The sequence below is a fragment of the Tympanuchus pallidicinctus genome, unplaced genomic scaffold, assembly GCF_026119805.1.
Source record: "Tympanuchus pallidicinctus isolate F22 unplaced genomic scaffold, pur_lepc_1.0 scaffold3, whole genome shotgun sequence".
Taxonomy (NCBI): domain Eukaryota; kingdom Metazoa; phylum Chordata; class Aves; order Galliformes; family Phasianidae; genus Tympanuchus; species Tympanuchus pallidicinctus.
Genome location: NW_026294747.1, coordinates 69,204,556 through 69,228,943, shown reverse-complemented (window position 1 = coordinate 69,228,943; position 24,388 = coordinate 69,204,556). Strand labels below are relative to the sequence as shown.

At 38.3% G+C, this 24,388-nt stretch overlaps 1 protein-coding gene across 7 annotated transcripts in view; it reads left to right on the top strand.

Annotated features, from left to right (window-relative positions):
- The window catches only part of LARP4B (La ribonucleoprotein 4B), a 53,776-nt gene that overhangs the window by 16,514 nt on the left and 12,874 nt on the right, over positions 1-24,388 (top strand). For 3 of the 7 annotated variants that reach the window (XM_052696087.1, XM_052696088.1, XM_052696086.1), the window contains 10 exons: positions 1,178-1,312; positions 14,265-14,412; positions 14,619-14,780; positions 15,582-15,663; positions 16,569-16,705; positions 17,242-17,345; positions 18,999-19,109; positions 19,609-19,662; positions 19,999-20,208; positions 23,885-23,991. In XM_052696087.1, the coding sequence (XP_052552047.1) occupies positions 1,232-1,312; positions 14,265-14,412; positions 14,619-14,780; positions 15,582-15,663; positions 16,569-16,705; positions 17,242-17,345; positions 18,999-19,109; positions 19,609-19,662; positions 19,999-20,208; positions 23,885-23,991 (1,196 nt within the window). In that variant the 5' untranslated portion in view covers positions 1,178-1,231. Of the gene's footprint in view, positions 1-1,177; positions 1,313-8,906; positions 10,911-14,264; positions 14,413-14,618; positions 14,781-15,581; positions 15,664-16,568; positions 16,706-17,241; positions 17,346-18,998; positions 19,110-19,608; positions 19,663-19,998; positions 20,209-23,884; positions 23,992-24,388 lie in introns of those variants that run through there. The other 4 variants (XM_052696085.1, XM_052696084.1, XM_052696083.1 and 1 more) reach the window with 2 other exon arrangements.

Below are 24,388 nucleotides of genomic sequence, written 5' to 3'. Positions count from 1 at the left end.
TCATTTGAAAAATTTAGGATGCACTAAAGCTGTTGCATGAAGGACTTTTGCTGTTGTCCTTTACAAAATATAGTGTAGCATGGATTCACTGGGAGGGCATAAAGCCATGCATTGACTGGAATATGTTTTATCTTTAGCAGTCCAGGTATCATAAAAGGAGTTCATGCGACTAAGGAGTAACTGTACTGCTGTGTTCAGTGTATTGCAAAATCTTTATTTCTAGGAGAATATATAAGCAAAAAAGCATATTAGAGCTTGTTTGTAGTCCTTATAGAGAAGAAATATTTAAAAATTACCCTGATTTACCTCCTGCTGTTTACTTTTTGAGACTTTATAATTCAGATAAGCTTTTCCTTTTCTTAATGACTAAGTCTTTTTTAAAATAACACTATTAAATAATAGCCTCAAATTTCAAAGCTAAGCCACTCAGACATCCAACCCTATTCATTTCTCCACTTGTCAAATCAAATAAAATAACATTTTAGGATGATGGAGCAGAACAACTTGTTGAGCGTTGCTAATATAGCAGAAGTGTTGTAACATGCTTCCTAAATTTGTGAAGATTAAGATAATTGTCAGAGTAGTTGTAGAAGACAAAGGCTGGTTTGTGACTGGAATTCTCCTTAGTAAGTTAAGTAAATGTACCAAGAGGTGTAAAGAAGGCGTGATTTGAAAACCAGTCTGAATAATTAAGGTGAGAATGAAATTAAACTTTTCCTCCTGGAATTTCCCTACCCAGCGTGATGTGAGTGTTCTGCTTGTTGCTCATCTGCATTCCAAAGGCTGCCAACTGCTACAAGCTTCATGCCCTCTGCCACAGCATTTTTCCCCAAACACATTACTGACTACGTCAGAGTGTTTGGGCTGAATCGCTGTGGTACATTGGGTATGGCTGTGAATTCTCAGAAATATCATAGAATCACCAAGGTTGGAAAAGACCTAAAAGATCACCCAGTCCAACCGTTCACCTATTCCCAATAGCTCCTACTAAACCATGTCCCTCAACACAACATCCAGTTTTTCCTTGAACACCCCCAGGGTCAGTGATTCCACCACCTCCCTGGGCAGTCCGTTCCAGTGCCTGACCACCCTTTCTGAAAAGTAATACTTCCTCATGTCCAGCCTGAATCTCCCCTGCCTCAACTGTCACTTATAGGATCTTTTTGTATTTCCACAGCTTACAAAAGTGACCAGTAAAGTTCTCTCTGAGCAGCCAAAAAGCAGACAGCTCATGACTTCTGATCAGGACACTAAAGTTGTGGCTGAACCGCAGGTGCAGCAAGTACAAGAAGTTAAAGACGGTTCTCATCTGGTAAGTATTCTAAATCCCATCATATAAGTTTTGCATGAATGAGCTTTTTTAGTATGTCTTAATCAGAATTGTATCTCAGTGTTTTGTAAGTTGTTTGGCAACATAAATTATTAGAGCAGAGCTATTTGAAGGCGGCTACATCTCCATACCTGGTAGCAGCACTAACATTTTTTCAGCACTGTGGATGAGATAAACTACGTATTAGAGCAGTTTGCCACTTGTTAAAGTACAGGTCTTTTTAGTTTACACAGGAATTGTATTGTCAGTCTGAGTTTTTGGCTCATAGATGAAGATGTGAATAAAATGTAGGAAATCCATTCATCATAACTAAGAGTAGTGGTTACCCTTACGAATAGGAAACTGCCTTCTGTAACAGGAATTTTGCTCTGTCCGTTCTGCCAAATGGCATTTGTTGCTGTTTCAGTGCTGCTGTGCAGGATCCAGTAAGTTGTGTTTTGGGATGCTTTTGGCAGATCACACAGCAGATAGTACTGTATTTATAAGTTGAAGTAGATGTTTTTAAGAAGATTAAATACTTGATTTGTGTATAAGCTTTACTCAGAAAATTGTTTTTTCAACTTTTTCAAAGTTGTGTATTGAGAGGAATGTTCCCAATTGAGACACCTTTAAGAGTCTGGCTTCAGTGTATGTTGTGCAAATGCTTAGTCTGTGCTATGCATTAGAGAATGCTTGCTGCTTAATCTTGCTTTGCAGCAAACGCTAAGGAACTTCTGGTGTTTTGGTATCTCTTCTACTCTATTTTACCTTTCTCAGGTGTGCATTTCCTCTCTCCTACTGCACAGCAATTAGTTGAGCCTACTGTTGTGCTATAAAAGTTGATTTTTAGTTTTTTTTATTATTTCTTGGAATTAACATTCTGAGCAGCACTTTGAAGTTCTGAAGCAGTTGTTTTGCCACATGCTTCAGTTAGCTTATAAGCCTGAGTGAGAGGCTGCTGCAGATTTGCTTCAAAAGCTTGCAACAACTTTGTGCACTTTTAACGGGTGCATTAATATTAAAGATGGTTTAATCTTCACCTGACGCTAACTCTTTTAATTTGGAGTACTAAATTATAAAGCTACATGTGAACTTAGATCTAAATCTCAATTTCAGTTATTTGTTATTTACTTGGAGAAAGAGGAGAAAAAAACCAAAGCATTGGAAAGTATGTTTTGCCAGTGCTTCAGAATTTCATTTACAAGTTTCTGGGTGCAGTGTTATATTTTGAGTAAAACTTCATGGTGTACAGGAAGTCAGCAAACTAAAATCCTAAAGACATTCATTTTTGTCTGTCCAAGAAAGTCAGAAGTGGGAAGGAGAAAAGCTTCTGAACTAAATTCAATTACATTTAGCAAGTGCATGCTTCAAGTTAACTGCTCCTTCTTGTTTATACTTTGAGATCAGAGTGCTAGGTATTTCTATAAAAGAACAGATTTATCAGAGAATGTCTGTGTTTGAAGGGACATGCGTGGATCATTGAGAGAAACTCTTGGCTCCGCCCAGGACTGCCTGGAATTCAAACCATATACCTGAGGATGGTGTCCAGACACTTGAACTCTGGCAGCATGGGGCCATGACCACTTTCCTAACCCCCAGCTGCCCCTCCCCTCATTTCCTCAGGCCCTGTTGCTATCCCGTAGAGCACATCTCACTGCTGTCCTGTGAGGAGCTACAGCCGCCATTATGCCGCTCCTCAGCCTGCTCTGCTCTGCTCCCAACCAAACCCAGGTGCTTTTGCTTCTCCTTATACTTGTCCTCCAGACCCTTCCCCATCTTCACAGTCCTTCTGTGGATGTGCTCTAGTAGTTTTATGTTCTTGCATTGTGCCCAACCTTGCACACAGTGGTCTAGGTGAGGTCCAAGGGAGCAATCCCTCCCCTCACCCAGCTGGCAGTGCTGGGGCTGCTGCACCCTGGAATACAGTTGGCTTTCATGGCTGCCAGGTCACAGTGATGACTTGGGTTTAACTTGCTGTTAGCCATAACCCCCGGATCCTTTTGTGCAGGGTGGATTTATGTCTTCAGTGATCACTGCTCCAGCATGTGTTTGGTGTGAAGTCATACTGCCATGGAATCTGGTGGTATCTTCAGGAGTCTTTTTAAATATACTTAAATTTGCTGAATTACTTTCCCTAGCCATTTTGGCTATGCTGTTCTACTAGGATTGCATTATGCTTGGTCCAGGTGGTTTTTCTGGCATTTCGAGAGGTAAGCTGCAGAATTTGTACTGAGAATTTTCAGGCACTTGGTCTATTTTCTTTGGCAGGACCAAAACTTAATGTTTTTTACTGTTAGTAATGCTGAATTTATAGTGAGTAATTAATGATTTCAAGCTGAAGTTTTGATGTTATGACAAATGATGTAACTCTTCAGATATAACTTTCCAAGGTTGATTAGGTTAGTGATGGAGAGGTTATTTGTTTACTAGCAGATTTCAAAGACTTTCAGATGTAGTCTTCTGTCTTAAAATGACTGTAGAGCAGTGTATGCTGCTGTTTAGTGCCTAATGTGGTTTGATTCTAAACCTAATGTGGTTCATTCTAACTGAAGTCTTGTTAGATTTCAGTAGTATTCAAAAGCAGAATTTTGGTACCTTTGCACGTAAGTTGACTGAAAGAACTTGGCAACTTGAGGATCCTCCTAAACTGCTTTTTAATAGTAGCTTACACTTACAAATGGAATATTGATGGCAGGGTTCAACTTCTGCTGTCTCTGATGTCATGGGCCAACATAATAAACATGGAGGCATTACTTTTGAAGCAATCCTTGTGCTTCCTACAATGTTTATTTTGGAGTTCATATGAAAGGATATCTTAGATTTAAAAGCTTCTAGGATACATTCAAAAATATTCTGCAATCCAATCAAGAAAAAGCCTGATAGAATTGAAAGGAAACTGAGGAGATGTTATTCTCTAGCTTAATGTAGGGCCGTGTGTAATAGCTGAGCAAAAATTCAGTATGGTGTGTAATTCTTAGGTCATTTAACAATACATAGTATTATAGTATATGCCAATGAAGTGTTAACTACTAACAGTTTGTATAACTTGTGGTGATAGTTAGTAATTCAGGAGTTCACAATTTGCTTTAAACAAGAGATGGAAGATTGTCAACATCTCGAACACTAACTGCCCAGCGTTAGGTTTTTCTGTCGTGTTGTTCATTTAGAAAACAAGTACTGAACAGCTCTGCACATTTAGGTGACTTTGAAGGCTGTTTTTAATTGTTTTAATGTATAAAATGTGTATATTTAAACTCTTAACAGTCTTCTTAACCTTGATATCCTGAAAGGAAAGTTAAACATTCTGTTCAGCTGTTTTCCTGAAACCTGCAGCAGTGACATTGTGATGTCTGTTGCGATATTGCTCTGCTCTTTTTCTGTGACTGGTGGTGGGCAAGACATCAGGTAATTGCCTTGGAGAGCAGGGTAATCGTTGTTTAAGGGCTGACTGCAATTGCGTGACTTGATGTCATTTATCACTTTTTAGTAAAACATTAGAATGTTGTAATGGCTGTTTAAACCTGTGGTATTATAACTTTGCAGTTAAACTGTATTTTAAAACTAAATTCTCTGAATCTGTGTGTATGGATTTAAACCCTTATTCCCTGACAAGGTTTGCAGAAATATGTAGACATGAATGTAGACTGAAGATACACTACTATTAACAAACACGTTGACTTCTGGCTTTCTGCATAGGTGCATGTCAGATATAGGACTAAAAGTACAAATTGTTCAAGTTGTGGAAGTGCTGCTTCAGAGCAGTTCTGGTTCCACCTTCTTCCCAGCTGAATCTAACTCTGAAGTGGTAGAGCACCAATTCTTTTAGTTTCAGAAGTGCTTTTCAAGTCAGGTGGAGGTGTTTAGCCTAACCAGAAGGCTTTTAAGACTTACTGTGCCTTCCAAGTTGAGCAAACAGCCTCAGCTATTGTAGTGTAAGAGTCTGTGGGCAAGTTCTGCTTAGATTTCTCATGCTTTTTTTTTTTTTTTTATGGTGATTCCACAATTAACATTATTGAGAAATGAGACTTGATGAATGTTGCACTGTAGGTGTTTAAAATCAGAAATAATCTCTAGAACTCTTAGATAAAACTGAAGGAACAAATACAGAACGTGCCTTTGCACATAAGGAGAAAAGTATGGGAAAAATAGAAGAACCCTCTTTTTGTATAAACTGCTGCTCTCATTTTCTTATCATTGGTTGATAGTAGAACTGCTTGCTAAGGCCCAAGGAAAGTGGCCTTTGCCCAGGACTTAGAGCTGAGTTTTTTTCCAAAAACTTTGTACTGTATCACAGAGGGGAATATTGTATTAATTCTTCACTTGACAAAGAGCTGTCTGAATAGTTATAGAATTTCCAAGTACTGATGTCACTTAATGCTGACATTAAAAGCAGTTGAATTGTTTGCTCATGGCATTTCTTCAAAAGAAAAAAACCCTCTTACAAACAATCCCTCCCCCTCTCCCTGTACTTTGTTCCAGGGAATGCTTAAGAGAGAAGTGGCTTGGCATAGCTGTGAGTCTGAGCCAGGCTGGATACAAGCATGTTGAATAACTTTGTCCCAGGGGAGAATTTAAAAAATGCAGCAGATGGCAGCAATGATGCATCAGACTTCCCATCCTTAAGAACAATCTATCTGTGGGCACTTCTGAGGCTTCACACATTAGATAACCTGGGGGCAGGGTAGTTCTCCTTTTTTGTTACTCTGCAGTTCCAAAACAAACTTGCTGAGGAGGGAATGCATTTATTTCCTAGCCAATTCCTTAATCTTTGTAATGGCCAAAGGATTAGTGGTGGTGAATAGTTCTTTCTTGAAAGGTAACCAGTATAGTTCTATGTATCAGTCTGCTGTATATAGCATTTAAATATACACTAAGTGCTTTAGAGGCATCATTTTCTTTAATTCATTTGGTCAACAAGCACATCCTCTGGAGAGAGAAGGATACATGGGCAGCTGTATTGTAGCTTTATATGTTTTTTGTGTTAGCATACAAGTTAGTTAAGAAACTGGGAGGGCTGCTCTGAAAGTAATGCCGCCTGTTTTACACTGTTGGCGCATGATGTCAAGGGGTGCATTTTGGTGCAGAGGCAGTAGAGGTTGAAGCTTCCCACCAGTATCCCATTACATGTTGCTGCTGTGTGACAGATGGCAGCAGAGGGGCAGTCTGACAGAATGGTGTCTGACATGGAAGTGCTATGAAGCAAAGGTTAGGAATTGAATTCCTCCACGTGGAAAAAAACTGTACCTGTTGACATGCATTGATGTTTGCTGGACGTTTATGATGACCACAGAGTGGATGTGAGCGCAGTGAGGTGATGGGTTGTGTTTCAGCAGAGGGTCACCTCCACTGGTACAGGTTTTCATGAGTGCGGTATGCAGGCTCTTGTAGGTTGCTGGTGAAAATGCATAGCTAATAGTGGTGACTGGGTTGAAAAATAGGGCTTTGTAGCTGAGAGTTTGCTCTGTTAAACAGTGTTATTGTGCTCTCTCTGTGTGTCACAGTTTCCATGGAAATGAATAGGATGCGTTACTTTCAGAGCACTCTACATACTTGCAGTAATACTTGAATATTTTCTGAAAGGTTCAGAGAAGAGAACAGAATGGTTATGGATTCTTACCTCTCTTCGGGGAGGGCGTTGTGTTGAGTTACCTGTCAAGTTTATGGGATGATTGAGCTCAGGTTTAGTTTGATTCATGTTGCTAAACGTGTGAACTCTGCTGTTCTTGACTACTGTTCTTACTGGTGTGTAGTGCAAACTGTATGAAGTGAAACATTTGAATTCCAAGAGTGTGCCCACACTTGCGCAGTGCTACCTGCAAGTTTTTAAGGTTGTGTGAACAATTTGAGACAGCAAAAGATTTTCTTGCTTTCTGTCTAGCTTTTGTTTTGCTTACTGTGGTTCAGTGCAGGGTCACTCTTTTTTTTTTTTTTTTTTTTCCCCTCAATCTTCTATATGAAACTCTGTTTTGCTTCCTTTTGTGTTTCATTAAATGTGTGAACTTTGTTTTACCAATAAGACATGAATGATGAAGGAAGAGCTGACGCTTAATTACCACTAAGCATCAACTACGTTCACTACTGTGTTTACAGTTGTTTTTTTCTACTGGAGTGAAGAAAGTGAAAGATTGTAGGGAAAATGTGACCATGGGCATCTCTGGTTTTAAAAAAATAAAATTCCTGGAATTTTTGGAAGAGAGCATACGATATGTCTGTCATAAGGATATGTTAGATAGGATCCTATGCTTCTCTTGCCATGAAAGCAACTCTGAAATAAGTTATAGCAAAAAAGGTAAAAGAACCAAGACAGTGGAAAATTAGAGCATGGATGTAGGTGTGTTAAGCAGCAATTATCCTGCAAGTGTAGTTTACAGTATAAATTAAAATAGATCTAGTTCCAGTTATCTGAAAGACAGCTGCATTAATTAGCGTTGTACCCTTGTATACTGCTATGAATACAATGAAGAAAAGCTACCAGGCTATCTTACCTCTAATTCTAGTAGATCTTGATTAAGCTTGTTATAGGGTTGCAACCAGTTGGAAATTATCACTTGGTTCAGTGTACTGCTGAGGTAACATTTGAAATGGGGTACACCAAGGCCTGTCTTGTCCTGCTTTCAGCACATTTTGAACGCTGGAACAGGATGTGCTGTGGTGGTAGTGCTGTGTCTCGTTGAAGGAGGGGATCCAGATGGGAGATATATATATATATTTAATTTTTGAAGGGACTTAGAACAGTCCTCGTACTTAAAAATCTATTAAGATGTTCTTTTGACTTCTAGAAGGAACTCAGTTTGCATACAGAAAACAGTGTTTACACTGTTGAGTGACTTCTGGCACTTATGATTTAGTCAAACTAGCTTTTAAATTCTTCGGAGCTTTTTTTAGGTTAAATAATACACAATTTTGGGGACAAATTAAGTATAATTAATCCTGCCACAGTCTCACAAGACATATAGGTGATTGTGAGGCCATTTGCATGGCTGTAATTCACAGACGATGCATTCTTCTTTTTTTCCATGCAGATAACAATTAAAAAAAAAAAAAAGCCTTGGAACAAAATTAGATTCTGATAAGGTACAATGACTGTTCAATGGAATACATGAGGTCTTATCTATCTTTAGCCTGTTTTTCCTAAAGCAGTAATCTCAGTGTAGATTCAGCTGTAGAGAGGGAGAGAGAAGAAGGAAATGGTACAGAACTTCTTTGATGTAATTGCTTCTACTAGTTTAGCCTTTAAATTGGGCTTAAACAGGTGAAGGCAGAGTGCATTGTACATAAAATGGGAGTCATGTTAAACTGGAAGGCAAGCAGATTTTTGGCACACAGACACTGTGGAAGATACCATTTAAATATTTTAGAAATTTAGATGAAGGAAACTTCAGGAAATTAAACAATGGAAGTTCGTAAGACTTAGTAACACTTGTAAACAGACTGTAATCTCATTAGGAAAATTATTTGGCTTGAATGTTACAGTGCATATGATGAAATACGAAAACATTGCTCAGCAACTGGGATTTGGACTTTGAGTGGCACTGACATATGAACCCCTGCATGGTTTTCAAGTGTGCTATTTTTGGCAGCTGGGTGTTGGCTTGTCTCCTGAGTAGCAGTAGAAAGTTAGCTTAGTGTATAGAGGAGGGTGATTCGCGATGAGAAGCTCCTTTGAAACTAATTAAACATGGGCTGCTGCTTCAGTAAGGAGTTGAGTAACAGCACGAATGAGGAGAAAACTGGCCTGTTACAAAAACCTGTGGAAGAGGAAGCCCCAGACTCAAGGATAAGTAAAACTTTATCTTCAATTTTAGGAGCTGTAGAAAGGAAGAATCTGCGTACAGTGGGAAGGACAGTTAATGGGGAAGCTGCGGTAGCCGGCATTGAATGCGTTCGTACCGATGATTGCGCAGTGTTAAATTCTGAATCCGGGCCCCGGGATAGAAAAGCAAAATATAAGTCGTATGAAAGTATGGAGAATAGTTCCTGTGAGAGCTCTAGGAGAGCACATGACAGACCTTCTAGCTTTTTTAATTCCTTTAGTCACCTTCCGAAGGTCTCGGGTACAGGTGAAAACCTACAGAAAAGCGAACAAAAGAAAAATGAGGTGATTAAAAAAAATGCGTCTGAAAAACCTAAGAGTAGTCAGCACATGAGCAATATAGAAAATAGCAGTAACAGTAATAATGAAAATGTAGACACGGAAGAGCATTGCTCGTTTGGTCACATTTCTACTTCATGTATACCAGCCATCATTGACAGAGGCTTACAGGATGAAATTTCCTTAAATAGAAATTTCCTTGATGATTATGCATGCAACCATTCAATACAGAACACAATGATAGTTAATGTTGAAGACAACGGGAGTGACAGCCTACAAAAAGCTTCAGGTTCACTTAGGCAGATGTCTCCAACCTTTTCTTACCTTGATGCAGACAACAAACATACAAAAGAGAGGGAGTTCTACAGTATTTGTGTTGTAGATGCTGAAGATCTTAGAGGTGATGAAGAGGGGCCAGCTACCATGCATGAAAAGACTGCAGCAGACGTAGATAACTCAGCTGTTACTGATGAAGGAATGCACAGCATGGCATGGCCTCTAGACAGGGAGAGGGAATTTCCAGTGCAGCAATCAGCACAAGTGGAAGCTAAGCTTAATTCACAGAAAGAACCATCTGTGTATAAAAGTGAGGATAGATCAGATGTGCAGAATAAGGAAACAGGGGAATATTGTAGCACGGTCGTCCAGTCTTACAATAGCTCACTGACTGACAAATGTCAGATGCACAGATTAAATGTGGACAGTGTAGTAACAAATGGTTTAAGAGCAGAAGTGTGCAATGAAGTTATCCCTGAGGGTCAACAAGAGGAGAAATATAACACATGTAATGGTGTCAGTTGGAATGAATCATTTTGTAGAACTTGTGATTCTGTAAAAACTGTGGATTCTGCTGGAGAGGACCAATACAGCCCTGATTCAGAAAACTTGAAACGTGTTTGTGATTGTATTTCCAGTATATCGTTACAAACTGAAGCATGCAATTCAGGAAAAACTGAGGGAGATAATAATTCTGATTTTGTACTGAATGGTTTAAACTTACACCCCTCAGGTGTTGTAAACAGTAAACAAGTGGTAGAGAATACAAGGGATAATATTAAATTATTAGAGTTGCATGAAACAAACAGTGATGCTTTTTTGACGAGTCAAAGTGCAGAAAAAAATGGTGAAGAATGCTTCATCCTAAAGCCAGGAAGTAAAGAAAAGCCATATGTGGAAAAGAGAACATTGCAAAGCATGTGTTATGATAGCCAGAATCTTGCACCTGGCTCTGGTGAACATCACAGCGTTTTGGAAGAGTTCTTGAAAGATAAAGAGAAATGCACAGGTACAGTTCTGCTTAACCTTGAAACTTTGAATATGACTGAAATGCATGAAAGCTTGGAAGAAAGTTCTGATTTTCAAACTCAAATTAAGGGTTGTACTGAAAGCAAGGTGCCAGCTGAAGTGGTGTCCCTACAGAGCATTGAGGAAGATGTCTGTATGAGAAGCACCAAGGTAAAAGACAGTGTGCTTGAAGAAGCTGGTAGCTTCAGCAGAACTCGGTCGTGGGTAAGTGGTGGTACTTTGTCATCTCATGAGCTAGATAATGCAAGAACAGATGAAATAGTCCTACAGAAAAACAGCACAGAGTTTCAGACTTCACAACAATTACCAGGGAATAAAGGTAAAGTATGCAGCTTTTCAAATTCAGATAAGGAAAGCAGTATCTCTTCTGTGTCTGCGGAGCACGAGGATGTGAACAAAGTGGACTTGAACTGTGGACAAGATAAACAGCAGGATGTATGTTCCTTCTGTGCAATGGAAAATCAGTGGAATGCAGGGACTGATCTAGCCACAATAGCTGGGGATATAATAGAATCTGTGAAACAGACAAATGTTCACCCAAACGAAACAATTAACGAGGCAGAAAATGCAAAACACAATTCTGATGCTAACATTGCTGATCATGACAGCAACAGCTCAAATTTCAGTAAAGACTTGACTCGTGATAGAAGTACTTACTGTGAGTACACTCTACCTGTAATATTGGACAACTGTGTGTGCGGGAGTGGGAAACTGATAAATGACTCTAAAACTCTTGAAGATACTAATAGTCTTTTTCATAATGACTGTAATTTTTTACCTTCATTGTGTCAAAATTCTTATTCTCATGCGCATGATAAACCAGTGGCAGAGGATCAGGCGTCTGACTGTGTCAGTCCAAAACCAGAATTTGGGAATAGTCAAGTTTCTTTTGGTCCATTTACTGAAATGCGACCAGAAACTCCTGAAAAAAGTGTACATGGCGTAAATGAATGTAATCTTCAGAATGAAGTAGAACACTGTGTCAGTACTGACTCCAGGGAGGAAAGTCTCACCGTTTCTAGTTTGTCATCTGGTGCTGTAGGAGCTTATGCCACTGGGAATTTACAGCTAGAAGCTGAGACTAAACTAAAAGACACCAGTTACATATTAAACACTCCAGTGAAAGACTCGACCACATGCTGTGAACATGTGCAGTCAGATCACAAGGTTTTCTCAAACAAAGAACTTGAAGTTTTCGTTGACCCAGAGCAGGTAGACAAATACGCTGCTACTCCTTCATATGAAATACACAATACTTGTGCTGTTGCCAAAGGATTTCAGGGAGTGAAAAGTGAGAAGTGTGGATTAGATCCAATGGAAGACGTATCAAGTAACCAAGAATATTCCTATAAACTGGACAGACAAAATCCCCAAGTTGAAATGTGGTCGCATTGTGCAAGTCTCCCGAGTGACGGTGCTGGTCTGACAAATCAGCTGTTTCCTGACACTGTCACTACTGGTAATGGTGAATACCTGATGGGCTTTTTATGGAATAATACAATTCTTAATGGAACTGTAAAGAGTGACAGACAATATATAGATGGTGAAAGCTTCCAGAACGAACCTGAGGATCTAACAGGTGCTTCATATGCAGTGGGAAGATACCCTTATCAGCTGCTAGCTCTAGAGAATGTTGGTATTTGGGACTGGCAAGATAAAGATGAATTTGTAAGTATTCTACACAAGTGATTTGGTGTTAAATCTTTAGGCTGGAGCTTAAATTGAAATAAACTAAGTGAAAGTATGTTTTGAATAGTTAACTAGTTTTATATGTTTGGTTTTTTTACCCTGAAGCTGACTACTCATTTCTTTCCTTTGCAAAGCTGATGTTAAACAGAATGTAAGAGTCCAAAATGTTACCAAATATTGATGTTTTGTTTTCATTTCTGATTGCTTACCTTGTCTGAGAGCTTGAATGCCTTGGGTAAGGTATCTTGATTGCAGGTTCTCAATTCTAGATGAACTGGAGGTGAACACTTCAATGTGTGGAACACAGTTAATTGTGCTCTTTATCTTTGTATTGGAAAAAAATGTGGATTTCCTGAAGTCTTGAAGTTCTTGTTTGATAGCAGTTAGAAAACCTTTTGCTCACTTCTGGAGATCTTTTTCCAAAGTGCTGAAGAAACAGATGGCTACAGGAGAAGCATTGGAGATGAGCAAGACTGCATCTTGGCTACTTGGGTTAAGAAAGAAACAAACCTGACCTGTGGCAGCTGCTGCTCTTCACCCTCTGCCTTTGGGCAGAGCCACTGCTTAGTCTTGTTCTCTGCAGTGACCGTGTTACAGCAGCTGCTCTGACCTTGCCCAGCAATTGAAGTGCCAGGAGCAGATCTCGCTACCGCCTAAGTTCATCTTCCAGGGAAGCTTTTTGCATTTAATAAAATGGAAACTAGTAGCACTTGCTGCCATCTTTGAATCCTTACTATGAAAGTACCAGTGTCCAGCATGTTTTCCACATTTTACCAGCCCCTTTTCCACAGTACGTGTGTTTGAGATCTCTCTCCTTGGATCTCTATTTTTTATTTTTTTAAAAAACCTTTTGGGTATGTTTTCCACTATAATAACTTACCTGGATGTGAATGTTTGGAATAATCAAAGCTTCATGTACGTACAAAATGCTCGTCTTGAACTAGGTAACTTTTGAAGCATCCCTTAATACACTAAACAAATGGAAGTATAAATAGTGTCTGATTTCGTGAGCAATGCTCTTTCTCAACACAGTAATCATATTAATGCATGCCAAAGACATGAACATGGAATAACATCATGCATCTTGCTTCAGCAGTAGCAAAACAAGGCAAAACTGTCTTGTGCTATTGATGGAAGCACTGTAGTTGCTGGCACTGCAGAGAACAGTCTCTGAAGTGCAAATATAACCGTATATAATGATTATATATCAACATATGTTAGTTTCCATTAAGTTTAACTACTTCTAGTCCATGTCAAAAAAAGGTAGATCCAAACAATTTAACTGAAACTGTTAACTGATTCCTTTTGTCCTATCAGGGTAAAAAAATTACTCTAATTTTTTGTTAACACTGCTTATTTCTGTAAATAACAATACTAGTCACGTATGTCTGATTGCACTCAATTTTACCTAATACTTCCTTAAAACTCTTGCAGATGACTGAGTCTAAAGGGAGAACAAGCATAGTTTTATATTTTCTTTAAGTGTTCTTTTGCAGAAACAGAATGAAACCAGTCAGTGTTAATGTATATTGGAGAACTGCCTAAAGTCTAGTACAAGTACGAGGCAAGTACAAGTTGTGTTAGGTTGTCAGAAGCAAAAAATGAGTGCTTGTTTGCTGCTTGGCTAATCTTTTCTGGTCTTTCGTAATCTGAGAAATTCTGAATTCTGTTCTGTACAGTTTAGTTACTTTTGTACCTAAGATCACTATTGGACTTCAGTCAGTATACTCAGATGTAAAAAAAAAACCTCATGTTACTATATTGAGATGTACATCTGATACTGTTCTTTGTAGCTATGTACATATAAGTGCACAGGTATGTGCTATGTATCCTTGAAGAGTATAACAAAAAAAAAAATTTCTTTTGTAGGAGTCAGCCAAAGTTTCTGAGTTAAATCCTAATGCAAAGGTGTGGGGAAATCATATGTTACATTTGGAAGCAAGTGGTGCCACTGATGGTAGTGTGAACAAAACGTGGGAAGAAATACCTGACCAGCCTCCAGATTCATGTAAAGAAGGTAAAAATCATATTGTCTTTAGCTGTTGCTCAAGCAAGAGTTAAAATTCAGTGCAGAACCTTTCCAATTTCGTATTTAAAAAAAAATAAATACAACCATGCAGGCGACTCTTAGCACTTCAGATCTGGTTTCAACTACTCGCATGATGATGTGATCAGAAGAGGACTTTTTGAAAGTGTGTGTTACCTCTGTGATCTCCTTTGCAGGACTGGATGCTAAAGGAGATGGCGACAAAAAGCATCAGAATGCGGTGCTGACAGAGCTGCAGGAGTCATCGCCAGCTGTTTTGGTGTCAGACCAGACAGATATGAACTCTTTGGCTCTTGATCATTCTGAGTATGAGTCTATGCACGAAACCGCTCAGACAGGTAACAGGAAGCATCTGTTTTTTTGCTCTGAACTTAAACATGTTTAAAAACCATATTTTTCCACAAAATTGGCCTCGTGAGCTACTGAACAGAAACTGTTGTAACTGTTGGATGTAACTCATTTCTGTCTGCTGAAATGTTATTTTGAATGCAGGTCCTTAGTGTATTTATGTTGAGATATCTACATACCTAAGCTTCATGCTTCATATTTGGGTCAGGCACAGAGGTCAAATTCATGTAATACTTTCACAAATATTAATGTGGTGAATTAAAGATGAGTCTTGTTGTTAAAACTCTAACATAAGCAACAACTTAATCTAATTTCTTTGACTTCCCTGATTCAGTACAGTTGTTAGCAGTTGTAGTCTACACCAGAAGGTATGTCTTAAGAAACTTCTGGAGACCAGTGTGAGGATTAAACTGCTTATATTTCATGGGACAGAAGGTCTGCTAGATGCATGTAGGATTACTATTTGAACTAAGATGAGAGGTGAGGAAGAAGAAAATACGTTGGGTGTTTCTGTTGATCACAACTGTTAATATTTCATAATTACATATGTGAAACCAACTTTCCTGAATTAGTGTATTAGGAATTTAGAGCAAGGCTGAGATTGAGAAAAGATTTGCATTTGCATTGCTTGCTTGCTGTTTTCTTGGATTTAATCAGCTAGGAACTGGTTAGTTTAGTAAGACTGAAAAACGGATGTGAGTTAAGTGAGTTCACTGTTTCCTGACTTGTTTGAAGCTGCTCTTCTAAAGCCGTTTCAAATTAGAAAACTTTAAAATTTTATTAAACTTCAGGTGGAAATGAACAATTGCTGCCAGAAGGTCAGGAAGATCTACGAGAATTACTGAAAAAAACACTGGAATTTTGCTTATCTAGGTATGTATGAATGTAGCAAATGAGTGGATGACTAACAAGATCCCATACCTAATTTGGCATGTATATTAATGAATTTCACAGCAACCAATTAAAACTGTGGGGAAAGGATGAGAATTTGAAGAAACTGGCACAAATATTCCAAAATATCATATTTGATATACCTCTCAGAGCTCTTTTTGGCCTAAAACGTAAGCTAGTAAATGTACTGCTTTGAAGTAGTTCTTAAAATTCATGTGATCTCTAAGTGCTTGTACAACTGTTACTGGGTTCCTTTTGCAAATTAAAAGTGAGTAGCTTAATGCATTTGAGCTTTGTGTAAGCTAACCTTTTAAAATTTGCATTGATACAAACTAGCATTTTTGTGCATGTAGGTTCCTTTAAGGTGAGGTCAGCTAAAAAAGTTAAGGGTTCTAAATAATACACATTCTAGTGTAGGCTGCAAGCTCATCAGAGCAGTTCATGTGTAATTAACTGTTCTCAGAGCTTGTATCATAGTTAAAAATAATAATAATAATAATAAATCCTGAACACTTGTTTTAGTAAAACAGAACAATTCCTAATCTGTGTTCTGCTGCATCATCATTTATGCCCAGTAGTCGTTTGAAGCAATAAATGCTTTAGTGCTTCGTAAAGTGTAAAGTGGTAAAGTGCTGCCTGACCAGGAAGATGTTGATACTGAGGCGTGAAGGGGGAGACAAAATGCCACTTTCGTGGTTTCTGTGAGGCAGAGCAAATGAACATGGTAAGTGAATGGGCTGGGGAATGGGTGAAAACACTGAAAATACAACTTACTGCAGGAGTCTGCCTTCTACTTTGTGATACTGAGCTGTTGTCTCAAGTTCATTACAGATCAGGAAAAGTTATGTCTACGACATGTCCCCATTTTTTTTTTTTTCTCCCAACAGAGAAAATCTTGCCAGTGACATGTACCTTATATCACAGATGGACAGTGACCAGTATGTGCCAATAATGACAGTAGCAAACCTTGATCACGTCAAGAAACTCAGTACTGATATGGATTTGATTGTTGAAGTGCTGAGATGTAAGTAAAAATTGCTCAGTACTAGAAAGCATTTTGGTTATTGCTGTAGGACTCTATTAGATTTTCAGTATCTTTTTGTTGTTTGTCACATTACAGTCAAATTATCCTTTTTCTGTAAAGCTTTAAATAGAGTAAGCATCTTCAAGTTTAGATCATCACACAGTGAGATCTTTGCATATGAAATAATGATGTATGTAAATAAGAATAAAATGAATTTTATTTCTTAGAAAAAGAAACTGGATGTTACCAGTAAGGTAGGAATCAAGATAGAGCAAGACTTGATGTGCAGCTTAAAAGGAATAGCTAGTGAATTGGGATTTCTTAATCTGAAAGACCAGAAAGGGTTTGAAGAGTTTAAGGAATGTTTGTTCAATTTTGTATTTGAAAATATCAGTTATCTTCAATTTTTTAATGTTAAATGTTCAAAAATATTCAGTGCTAACAAGTGTGTACTGTAAAACTATGCCACTGCTTCGTCCTTTGTGCCTTGTTGTTATGATTGCTGACAGCTGAAGTATGTTTCTTTTTTCTCTTAGCGTTGCCTTTAGTCCAAGTGGATGAGAAGGGAGAGAAAGTTAGGCCAAATCAGAATCGCTGTATTGTGATTTTACGTGAAGTTCCTGAATCTACCCCCATTGAAGTGAGTAACTGTTCAATAAGGAATCCTTCTCATTTCAGATTTGGAAGTTAATTTTTTTTCCCCCATCTTTCAATAAGAATATTATGTTTCTTACGTTTCTTAACTATTAACTGGATTTCTAAGTCTTAGTAGTGACTGTTTGGATAGCAGGTATTTGACAGAAGCATGTCACTCGTAGGAAGACTGCGGTAGAATCTGTAGCTCTAAAGGGGGCTGAATTAATTGACGTGGCTGTGTTCAGGAGAGATGAGCATTATTTTCTCGCACTCTGGCTTCTTTGTACACACTGAACTCTAAGCTACTTGGATAAATAGCAAACAGAAACGAGGAAAGATATGACTTACAATGGAAAACATCATTGCTACATCTCTTCAGAATAAAGTACTAAGAAGCTTTGCAGGTGTTTCTATAATGCTGAAGGTAAAGGTGCAAGCAGGTTGCTAATGATCCCTGCTAGCTTATGGAGCTAGTATAAGAGTAGTGAGGTGGGTTCTTTGAAAGTATAAGTAGTACTGCTACATGAAAAATTTACAGTAAGGTAAGTGGCCTTAATATACAGAGGTGTAAAACAAGATGCTAAAAGGAATCAGAGGGAAGCAGTCAGATGTATTATATATGTTGCTTTGAAATTTCTAAATGAAATTTAGCCTTTCAAACACTGCCTCGCTTTTAATATCTTAGATTGCTTTTCTTGCTGTCACTGGTTTATCATGTTGGATATACTAGCATTTAGGAGTCTTTCTGAAATGCTTACAAGTAAAATACTAGCAAAGTTCTGAGAATTCTTCATTTTCAAAATAGGTGGTCTTGAGGAGTTATTTTAGGTATTTATTTTACTGTGTTTAGATTTTCCAGTCTGACAATTTTAGATTTAATCATTCAAACTTAATGGGATATGTTTTCTGACTTAGCATGGAGCATGGGCAGGCTTTATTTAGGCAGCAGTGTTCCAACAAACTGCAGGTCCTCCCAGCCTGCATTGCTTTTTGATGCTGCTTGATTTGGTGACAAAAATGAATGGTATGTGAAATAATTTTAAGAAGTCTAAGATGTATTTTTAATATAGAAATTAGCACTTTATTTTTTCAGGTAATGTAAGTACTGCTCTCAGATACACTCATCTGTAGCCACTTGAGTTAAAGTGAGCATCCAAGTTTCTGCCGAAGGGGCAGCAATCTCTTATCCTGTGCAATATGGGCAGGTTTTTGTGCGATTCCATGGATTTGTAGACAAGGGAAATATCATTCACTTGAGGGACGCTTTGTGAGGGTGCCTCACAAGAGCGGCCAAGAAGTGGTTTTAGCTGGTAGTGACAGGGAAGATAGAACAGCTATTCAGAAGAATCTGCGCTTGATGCCAAATTTCAGTCTCTCTCATTTGCCTAATAACTTATCCACCCTGATCTCAAGGGAGCAAGCAACTTCTGCTTGTGACATGTCCTAGGCAGTGCTTGTTTTTATTTCCCCTACCTAATGGGGAGCTTAGAAAGTTAACATTCAAACTTCAGAGCAATTGTTCTCCTCAATTCCTGTTTCATAAGCTGAAAAGTACTTACAAGGAATTCTAGGATTTTGTACTTTAAACTGCTGTTTTTTTCTACTTTATTTTCCTTCACGCGCTTCTCTTTCTTTCTGTCAAAACCTCTTTCCTTAGGAGGTTGAAGCACTTTTCAAAGGTGATAATTTGCCTAAGTTTATCAACTGTGAGTTTGCCTATAATGACAACTGGTTCATCACATTTGAATCAGAAGCCGATGCACAGCAGGTAATGCTTTTTTTTGTGCATTTTAGAATATAACAGAAAATGGGTGAAACGAAGGGAGAATTAAACTGGGTTGTAAGCTGTATTACAAATGTGTAAGAACTCTTAAAAGAAAGAAAAAAAAAAAAAATCCTTTAAACATTAATGCTTCCCGTTAGCTAATACTCAGTTATCAGCATTATTAAATATAACCCTTTAAATTTTATCTTGTTTGCATATCCTGGCTTCCTGGCCAAAGCTATAATTTTATGTGCTAAGAGCATTGATATTTTAGATGACGCACTGAAATGCTTTATTTGTAAGACTGAAAATCTTGTTTTAAGGCTACTGAAGCACTTCTGCCATGATAAATTAAATCTCACTAAATGCAGATTAAATATGAGGGTTTTCTGTAGTCTAACATTAACAGACACTTCAAGAATTATTGTTTGGCTTAGCCTGTCAAAACTTACTTGCCTTTGTTTAAATTATATTTGACAAATTTTGCAATGACTTTTTAAAGGCTTACAGATACCTTAGAGAAGAAGTGAAAACTTTCCAAGGAAAACCCATTAAGGTAAATAGAGCTTTATTTTATTTTTGTGCGCACGTTCTGTGTTTTGTGGGGTTCCACTTCATGTTTTCTATTATGTATTAAGGTGGTCCAATCTCACAAATGTTTGACCTGGAGATTGGTTTTGAAATGTGGTGCATGCTATTATACTTCTCCTTTTCCTCCTTTCTGGCAGCAGTATGTTCAACCCAGCATCAGCAGGGAAGCATTCAGCTGTTCCTGCCTTCCTTGAAGGAGAAAGCAATGACTGACAAGTGTCAAGTTTGAGATCTGCTAGTTTGAACCATCCTGATTAAATCTGAAAAGTTGCTGTAATAAATAATCTAATCTCCTTTGCAGGCAAGGATAAAAGCAAAGGCAATAGCTATAAACACATTTTTGCCAAAGAATGGATATAGACCTCTGGATATGAACATCTACACGCAGCAGCGTTACACAACATCCTTTTACTTACCTCCAGTATACAGTCCCCAACAGCAGTTTCCATTGTACAGTTTAATTGCTCCACAGACCTGGTCAACCACGCACAGCTACCTTGACCCTTCATTGGTAAGTCTCTTGCTTACAGAAGAGCTCAGAGTTCTGCTCAGAGTTGGTATTTTTGTTGTGAAGTTTCGAGGTGTGGTCTGGGAAGCATGTGTATCCTGAAAGTGAGACCAAGCTGCAGATTCTTGTTGAAAAGCAGTTATTCAGATTTCTTCCCAGGGCATACAGGAATAATTGAGAACAGCGTCTGGTCTCCAATTGGAACTATGGTTCTCTTCTTCACTTTTTGGTTTTTGACGTAGAAGTTATTTTGAGAGATTCACAAAGCTTTCTTTTGGTAATGGCTAAGTAAAAAATTTCTGTAATGGTTTAAAAAACTTCTTTAGCTGGAACTAGAATAGGTGTGTGATTGTCAAAGTTCTGGTATGTACTGAATAAATGTAATATAATAACGTAAGTGGGGATAGTATAACATCTTGGTCTAGCTTAACCTGCTAAATTGCCCCATCTGACATGTTATTGAGTCAAAATACTTCATGGGATGTTTTGTTTTCTTTTCTTTCGCAATAAAATATCAAACCATTTTTGTTATTAAAAAAAAAAAATTAAAACTGGTTAATATTTTTAATTGAAATTCCTTAAAGTCGTGACGCTTAGAGCTAGAGCAGTAGCTGTAAGTCCTTCTACACATTCTGTTGAGGCATCTAGTGCGTCCTGCAGTGTTGCTTTGCATTGTAACAGTTTTCACTGTTCCTCATTTTCCTTCGTCATCCTGTGAAAACTACTATGAATATGATTTTCAGTTAATTACTTGAGGACTAAGGTTGTTCTGTATTGGAACCCATTTGTCCCTTCCATCAGTGCCTCTTTGCTTGCAGCTAAAAGAAACTAGGGTAGCAATGCTCAAAATTAGAAGCTTTTTTTGAGGTTTTTGGCAGAGGATTAAAGTGTCCTTGAACAAACTTGAGCAAACTTCCTGTGTACTGAACAGCAAACTAATTAAAAAGTTGGTGTGCTGAACACTTCACATATAAGAGAGGCAGCCAGAGCCCTTGCAGGGGAAGGCTTTGTAAGGGGCATAAAGAATGTGGAGGAGACAAAGCAGTGTAGTGAACTCTGTTTTTTCAAGAGACAGCCACCTTATTAAGGAGCAACTAAAATGAATGCAGTTTTTCCACTAGAAATGCTAGGATTGGCTACTGTTTTTTGCTGTGAGATACTGGAATAATCAGATGGCACTGATGCAGCAGATGTAGATTAACTGGCCACAGGTTCAAGCACAACACTGTGTGTATCTGCCTTATGTCATAGAATCATAGAATCACCAAGGTTGGAAAAGACCTAAAAGATCATCCAGTCCAACCGTTCACCTATTCCCAATAGCTCCTACTAAACCATGTCCCTCAACACAACATCCAGTCTTTCCTTGAACACCCCCAGGGTCGGTGACTCCACCACCTCCCTGGGCAGTCCGTTCCAGTGCCTGACCACCCTTTCTGAAAAGTAATACTTCCTCATGTCCAGCCTGAATCTCCCCTGCCATAGCTTGAAGCCATTCCCCCTGGTCCTATCACTAATGACACGAGAGAAGAGGCCGACCCCCAGCTCACTACAGCCTCCCTTCAGGAAGTTATAGAGAGCAATGAGGTCTCCCCTGAGCCTCCTCTTCTCCAGGCTGAACATTCCCAGCTCCTTCAGCCTCTCCTCATATGGCCTGTGTTCCAGACCCTTCACCAGCTTTGTTGCCCTCCTTTGAACACGTTCCAGGGCCTCAATATCTTTCTTGCAGTGAGGGGCCCAAAACTGGACACAGTACTCGAGGTGCGGCCTCACCAGTGCTGAATACAGTCAATGCTGAATACAATGTCATCCTGGAACTCAAAAAGCTTAATACTTCTGGCTTTTGGGAGAAGACTGAAGGGTTGCCAGTACAGAAGATCTGATACCTTTCTTAGTAAAAATAGAGAACTAACTAACAGAGCATTGTGTTCTGTTGTTTCAGCATATTGTCCTTAGTTGGATGCATTTCTCTCTGGCTGCGTTTTGTGTACACGGATTTAGTGTGATCTCTCTTGAACCTCTGTGGTGATTTTACACCAATAAGAAAGAGCTATATATAAGAATAAATTACTTGTGAGGAGAATAGGGACCAAGAGGAACCATGACACTTGCAATAATTTACGAGATAAGATTGCAGTTTGCATATAGACTTGTGCTCACACATACCATAAATTTCCATGCTCTTCTACTTCATCATAAATGCCATGACAGTACTTCCTCATCTCTAATTTGAGATTCAATTCATGGAAATAGTTTTAATTCTGAAACTAGAATATGGCAACATGGCTTCCAAATTTGAAAACTACGTACTACTTCATAAACTACTTAATGGCATTTGAAGAAAAAGCTACGTTGTACTACTTGTAAAAACAGGGGTACGTATGAGGAATTGAGTGACTTTTGTGCAGAAAGCAGATTAACACTTTTGGTATTGTTGGAAAATGAACATTTTCTCTTCAAAAAGATCATTTGTCCTTCTAAAGAAAGAAAGAATGTCTATTGCTTGTGTCACTTGAAGCAATGACTTAAACTTATTTTCCTTTTCTGCATTCAGTGCTTTTTCACCATTCTCTTTCAGTAGCTGTTTGCTTACTTCATGTGAATTTTACAGTGTTCAAGTTGTAAATATCAAAGCAGGAACCACTTCAAATCAATATTTTGATAAAACTTAGTTCTTTCATTAAACTCCTAAGTGCCAGTTTTTGGAATGTAAGGTTGTGCTTGCTGCCATAGGTTAGGCAAGCAGTGGTTTGGGATGGAAGCTTTGGTGTGTAATTTTTGTTTCCATTGATTAGTGATTTTTTCCACCTGTTTCAATAAAGGTTGAATTAGCTTTGGGATCTGTTTTAGGAAACTGAGTGCCAGCTGTTTTAGATGTAGTCTCTGTCATCATTTAATTATATTTAGAAGGTACTGTATTGAAGTTCATCCCAGAGCAAGATGTAAACATTAATTAAAAGTGTAGTCTTAGTGTTCTGCATTTTATTTATGTGGAGAGAAGATGATGGCAAGCAATTGCTTTACTACAGTAATATTTGAGTACATTTCATTTAGACTTGAAACAAAAGAGTGTGCTAGTGAGATTGGTGAGATTACTATGAACGTGATAAAACTGAGCTATCTTGTCAGTATGAGATGTTGGCTTGTACCCACCCCCAGCAAATCTTTAGTAATGCTTTTTTTTCTGGGAACAAGACAGTGAATCACATGTGGACTAAAGTGGTACAAAGTAAAGAATATCAGGTGCACGTAACATTCACTTGCTCTCTTGGCTTTATATAGGTGTCATGTGAAAGGTAACTAGAGTGAGTAACTGATGGAGAAGGTTCATGTTAAGGAATATTTTGCATGTAGATAAGAAATACTTGCAGATGCATATTAGAGAAGGGATGTGCTTCACAGTGTAGTATGAAATAGGAGTGTTACTTACAATTGACAGTTTTGGCTCAGCATTTTTCTGTGTTCAAGCAAATCGGACTTGGAATGTGTGCAGTGGCAGTGTTCTCAGACAACACATCATTTAGTTACAAGGCACTGGGCAAATGCTCTATTGCTGCTGGAGGCATTCTAATAAACACTTGTCTGTGTGAAAGGGTATAAAATAAAAGTTTAAGACAAAATAGTTTACTTTGATAATAAGCTTGTGCTGAATTTATTTATTTATGTATTTATTTTTTAGGTAACGCCATTTCCAAATACTGGATTTATCAATGGGTTCACATCTCCAACCTTCAAACCTGCTGCTTCTCCTCTGACTACACTCAGACAGTACCCTCCCAGGAACAGGCAAGTACAACTATCTTTTAACACTACACATACTGCTGAATTACCTGGCATGTGAGGCTTTAATCTGCTCATTTTAGAAATGCCATCTAACTAGAAAATACTTGTAAAAGTGAGCTTGATGCAAGGTTAAGTGATGCCAGAAGCCAGATGATTTTGCTACTGTTAGTAAGGGTGCTGTTTCTAGGTGAAAATAGAGCTGAAAGCTGGGAACTTGTCTGTCCACATTTTAACATATTCAGATAAAATAATTCTGAACAATAGCAAGTGACCAGCAGGATTATTAATTTGGCATTTTCAGTTTCAAATAGTTTTTAGTTACGCCATAGTTGAAAATACAATGAAAAAGTTAACGTAATAGTTCACAAGGCCTGTTAAAATGAGCATTGGTCATTCTTAT